The sequence below is a fragment of the Antedon bifida genome, chromosome 9 (genome assembly GCF_963402885.1).
Source record: "Antedon bifida chromosome 9, ecAntBifi1.1, whole genome shotgun sequence".
Lineage (NCBI taxonomy): Eukaryota > Metazoa > Echinodermata > Crinoidea > Comatulida > Antedonidae > Antedon > Antedon bifida.
The window spans coordinates 8,504,917-8,510,501 of NC_136234.1; the positions used below are offsets into that span (position 1 = coordinate 8,504,917).

Here is a 5,585-nt window from a genome sequence, read left to right on the forward strand (position 1 = left end):
ACTGCAGCTGCAGAGGTTGGCTGCGCCAGATCTCTTACATTTCTTGTTGCAGTTTCGATGCTAGTTGCAATTTCAACAGCTTTTTCCAGTGTCAGTGCTTTTTCTGCCAAAAGACCAAATTCCGTGATTACGGACGCCAAAAACTAGATGATCTCGTAACATTGTATTGAGCGAGGCTCCAAAGTTACAGAATTCTGCCATCGATCGAAGCGATGCCATAAATTCAGGCACTGTTTCATTATCACGTCGAAAGCGTGAGTTGAATTTGTATCGCTGTACAATTTCACTAGGCACATGGACTGTGATGCCCATTCATAGCTGTTACCAGCTCATCGAATGTTTTATCCTTGGGTTTTTCTGGTGTAACCAAATTTCGTAAAAGCTTATAAGATGATGGGCCAATAACTGTTAACAGTGTTGCTTGTTTCTTCTCCTCTGTAGTAATTTCTTTTGCCTTGAAATACAAGTTACTTACTTACTTATTTGTTTTCATAGCTATCCCCAATATTGGGGACATTTCGCCGTCATTGACATTATGTTGACATAGCACAACTTTTCTTAATTTTATGAGAGACGTTAATTTTGATGAGAAGGTCATGGAACACTAATTAATTTTAAAAACAACTAAAAACCTGGGACCTGTAACCCTGACGGGTACTCTCCCTCCGGGTCAAAGGGATCCCGAAACTCATCGGTGGGCAGGGGCGCTCATCTCCCTGTTCAGGACTATTCCTGATGATTACCCAACCTATTTACATTTAAAATTAAAATCAAACATCAAGACATAACTTAATCAACTTAATGACTACTGGACATAGTAGTTATTGTCTTCTATAAAAGATGCTGGAAGCACTTCCTTATATAGTCTTCTTCTTCTGTCTGTTGTTCTTCTTCTTCCTCAGACTCTAGTCTAAAGTCTAAACGCTCAACAAACTGTGACCAATCTTCCCTTCCTTCAATAAATTCTTCAATTTTGCCAATAAGGGCCATTCTCGTCGCCACTGTAGTGTAATGTACCGATTTACAATACAAATAAGTGAGAGAGAGACAAGTTCTGTTATAGTTGAAAGCTAGCACTGAAGTGTTTATTCTTTATTCTACATTTACTATATATTATAATAACAATATCGGTAATGGGTAATTAATCTGTCAAGGTGGAATGTTTAGTGGTCTAAGCAGAGGGTCTACTTTAGCCATTAGTGACCATTAAGTAGCCAGGGTTATATAGAAGTGGGTTAACATAATATATATGGTAACAGGTGAAGGAAGTTTAAATAATTGGTAGCAAGTAATATTAATCAAGTTCAATACATTACACTTTTCAACAGTAAAGTTAATCTTTCTGATTGCGTGGAGATGGATTGTGATGCATTTAAGAAAGCAATGATCAGAGATGAAGATGGTGGAATTCTAGGAGGATCACGGCCTGGTTATGTTATTCCTGATTCTCCATACGAGTGGGATAGAGATCCGAGACGTGGACTTAAAATTCCTTATGATGAAAAATGTCCACATAAAGGTTGGTTGTCTGCTTTAATGTTGAATTTTAGCTTTTGTAAACTGTGATTCTTCCCTAAATCTTTCCTCCTATTAAAGTTGCACTCTTGAAACAAGACCAGTCCATTCACCGAAAATTTTTACGGATATGTACAGGAAGATTATTCCATAAGGTTGATGCTCTATAGTTAAACATTCTCTTTCCATAAATATTGTTCCATGCTGGAACATTTAGAGTTTTTGTTGATTGACTTCTTGTATTTTTTGTGTGAAAAGTGTCCATAAATTTGAATAGATTTGTTAAATAAGATGGTGCTAAACCCTGTAGGCATTTAAATAGCATAATTAATAAATCATTTTCCCATCTGTCATGGACACTCTTCCATTTTAGTGAGGACATCAATTCTGTTATAGGGGTGTACATATCAGCATAAAGAATGATTCTAGCTACTCTATTTTGAAGTACTTGAAGACGATTAACAAGTTCTAAGTTACAATTTGACCAAACATTACTACAGTAATCAAAACAAGGTAATACTATTGCATTAGCAAGTAGTCTTAAAGCAAAATTTGGAATATAATATCTTAATCTACGAATAATACCGATACGTTGTGATACTCTAGAAGCTACTTGTTCAACATGCTGTTTCCATGACATAAGTGAATCAAATGTAAGTCCAAGATATTTAAAATTGTCAACTCTTTCGACATCATTGCCATTAATAGAAAGAGAAATATGGGTTCCAGAAGATCCAAACGATCAGTTCATGCCAACTCCTGACTCCAGCATTTATGGCGAGAACTATTTTGATCGCGATTGGCAGACTCTTTGGATACTTATACGTGGTAGTGACCCAATTGACATCATCACTACACCGGTTATAATGGTTGACTTTGGTGTGGCTCCTGTTGATGTTTTCTATGAAGAAGATCTTGTTAACAATCTTGCCAGTTTGGTATATATAATAAGTAAATAGCTTTCTTTAACCATATTAAAGTATCACATAATCTATCCAGATTTCTTCTTTTTTCAGTTTCATATGTTTAGAAATGAGTTGAATTTTATTTAATTACCTATTCTTTTAATATGTAAACAATAATTAATATTTTTTCCTTACAGGCAATTCAACCCTTGAACATGATGAGTTAGTTAACCTTCAAGCAGAAATTGTTAATGCAGCACAAACCGGTACTTTGTACGAGAGTCTTGAAGTTGAGGTTATTAGCAATGACCGATCCTTCTCCCCCAGCTGAAGACCCAACAAGGGGTGTGAGAGCAACAAATACAACAGGAGGTCCAAGTACAGGCAATGAAACGTAAGTCACATTTTAAGAAGTAATGAGTTGAAGTAGAGTTTTCTGTAGAGTTACTGTAGTATAGAACTGGCTTGTATCGTCTTGTCCAAAGTCTTAAATTGTATTCTCATGTGTGGCGTGCAACAAACATAACCATAATGCCTATATCATTACAAACCAACATAACTAATTGGTTCACAGGTATTCTGAGAAGCAAGCTGAAGAAGAGGCATCTAGTGACCAAGGAGTAGAAATCATCTATCAATTCCAAAGCACAATGAGTATACGTTTAAGGCTGATGCTATGGAGAACCATCCATTTGAGGTTCAGCCTTGCATCTCTATATTGGATACCAGTGTAGGTTTTAACACAATTCTTTCTAAACTCCAATATACTGTAGGCTATCAAGCTTTGGTAATACACCATAGGTTTGATACAAATATTCTACGAAAAAAAGGAATTATTCAATGATTTTTTGATTTTTTCAGGCTGAAATTGTGCAAAATCTGGGACATTCTTCACATCCATGGAAAATGCCCAGGAGTATCTGATGCAGAGCTCGTCAACAACAACACTGTAGATATAATCCATGGCTGGGCCAATCTGTCGGGAAGTGGTTACTTCTTTGAATTCAGCATTGTTTATTCCAACTCATCCACGCTAGAAGGTATCAACTCAACAGAGTTTTCTGTCATTGAGGGTGTTTTCCACATATCAATCGCAGATCAACAGTAAAAGTTTTGGAGAAATTTAATGTTCAGTTTAATCTAATTGAAGATTTTACAACGGATATTGCAGAACATCTGGATTCCAAGGTTGGTGATTTTTTAATTAATTATAAGTCATTTTCAAATTGTCAATGCAGTTCTCTCTCTAATTAACCATCCATCTTCTATTTAATACTGCATTATAATTCAAAAATCACCATCAATTGTAGACTAGTGATGTATCCAATCTAAGAGCAACTTCTTTTTGAAGACTACAGTCCATTTCAAATATTCAATGCAGGTCTCCCTCTATTTAACCCACTACCTTCTATTAATACTTCCCCTACCCCAATTTTAAAAGCATCTTCAATTGTAGACTATTGTATCCACTCTAAGAGCAACTTATGTTGAAGACTATAGCCAAAAGTACCTACAAGTCGACACTCCCATAAAAATCCAATTACAGACTACTTTCAAATTTGATTTCATCGGCTGTATAAATCGCCTCAAATTAAAGACAAGCCAATAGCCAAGGACATATCAACCTTGAAGAATTATAATGCAATTGCTGTAGTTGCGGGTGAAAACGATTTAAACACGGCACATCTTTTAAAAAAAAAAATAGGCATTGTTGCTGGTACAATGCAAACTTCACTCTCACAAAGCATAAACACCTTAAAAACCAGAATCTCGCCAAAACCTAGATTATCTCAAAATATTTCCTGCCCTTTATATAGTCCGTACAGCTTATTACCCACACAGTACATATCTTTTACTTACCTGTTCTGCCAGTAGGTAATTGAAAAATCAGCAAATTTTGTCAAATTAACAAGTGGCAACACTTGTACAGGTAAGAAGAATAAGAAAAACTTATTTTATTGTGTTTTTCTATAGGAGATAACCCAGAAGCCTAGAAGTAGAAATGAATACTTTTACAGGTAAGCTTTAATATAGTTTATAAACAAAGTATGTAAAATGAGAATACTTCTTTTGCTAATAGAAGAGACAATTCCAGAGTGCCATAAAATCAAGACCATATATTTGTTGTTTTAAACATGGAAAAAAATTTTATGGTAGATCTTAAGTTCTTCAATGCAATCAGTGCAATCAAAGTACTTAATGTACAGATAGATATTAGGAATATATTAAATTGTTAACTTTTCTTTTATTATTGATCAGCAGATGAAACTTTTAAAGAAGAAGAAAACATCACAGGTAAGCTTATAAAACATTACTAATAAAAATCTATACCAGCTGGTGCTGAGGTGAGGTGAAATTAAGATTGACTCTTTCTATGAAGTTCTTTTTTAGTGTTAAAATTAATTAATCCATGTCCCATTTTCCATTCCAATCTGTCCCTGTGTCATAAGAAATGTTTAAGAGTTGTGCAACTGTAGATGCCGGAAATGGCACTTATCAGACACAAATTAGATTTTCGTAAACATTACATTCTTAACATTTTATTGTTGTTTATCAGCAGATGATGCTGATAGTTATGGACAACTAGAAATTGCCACAACATCAGGTAAGTCTACTACAATATTAGCAGCAAAACATTTGAAAACACAAATGTACAATGTATCAAGAACGAAAATGTATAAAATATTAATGTTATAAATTGTTTTTGTTTACTACTATAGGAGATGACCTATACAACCATGACGATCTCACAGGTAAGTTTATATTTAAAAAGGTTCGTTATTCACATGCCAAAGAGCATTCAATTGGTTAAAGAGCAGTGCATATATATGATTAGACTGGGTTCCAGCCCGTAAATAGTAAAGATAAATAATTTGGCACATATGGTATGATAACCTACGTCATTCTTATCGGATATTTGCGGGCATGCAAATCGATTTCTTCACATATTTCCCCAGTGCGTAAATCTGAGTATTATATTATACGTATAAAACGCCATATGTGCCAAAATTTACGGGCTGGAACACAGTCTAATATAGGATGGATGTCTGAGGTTGTCATATGTACCTGTAGGCCTATACTTCTGTATTTAAGCATTTTAATTGGAATATTGTTGAACATTAAAGGGAAAGAGATCAATATAGTGTTATTTTTGAACAAGTACAG

The 5,585-nt window shown here is 34.7% G+C and overlaps 1 protein-coding gene across 1 annotated transcript; it reads left to right on the forward strand.

Annotated features, from left to right (window-relative positions):
* The first annotated feature begins 2,725 nt into the window (after window positions 1–2,725).
* On the forward strand, window positions 2,726–3,528 carry LOC144852392 (uncharacterized). The gene is made up of 3 exons (XM_078710175.1): window positions 2,726–2,814; window positions 2,995–3,150; window positions 3,282–3,528. The coding sequence occupies exons 1-3, from the start codon at window positions 2,726–2,728 to the stop codon at window positions 3,526–3,528; spliced, it is 492 nt and encodes a 163-aa protein (XP_078566301.1).
* The last annotated feature ends 2,057 nt before the right edge of the window (window positions 3,529–5,585 follow it).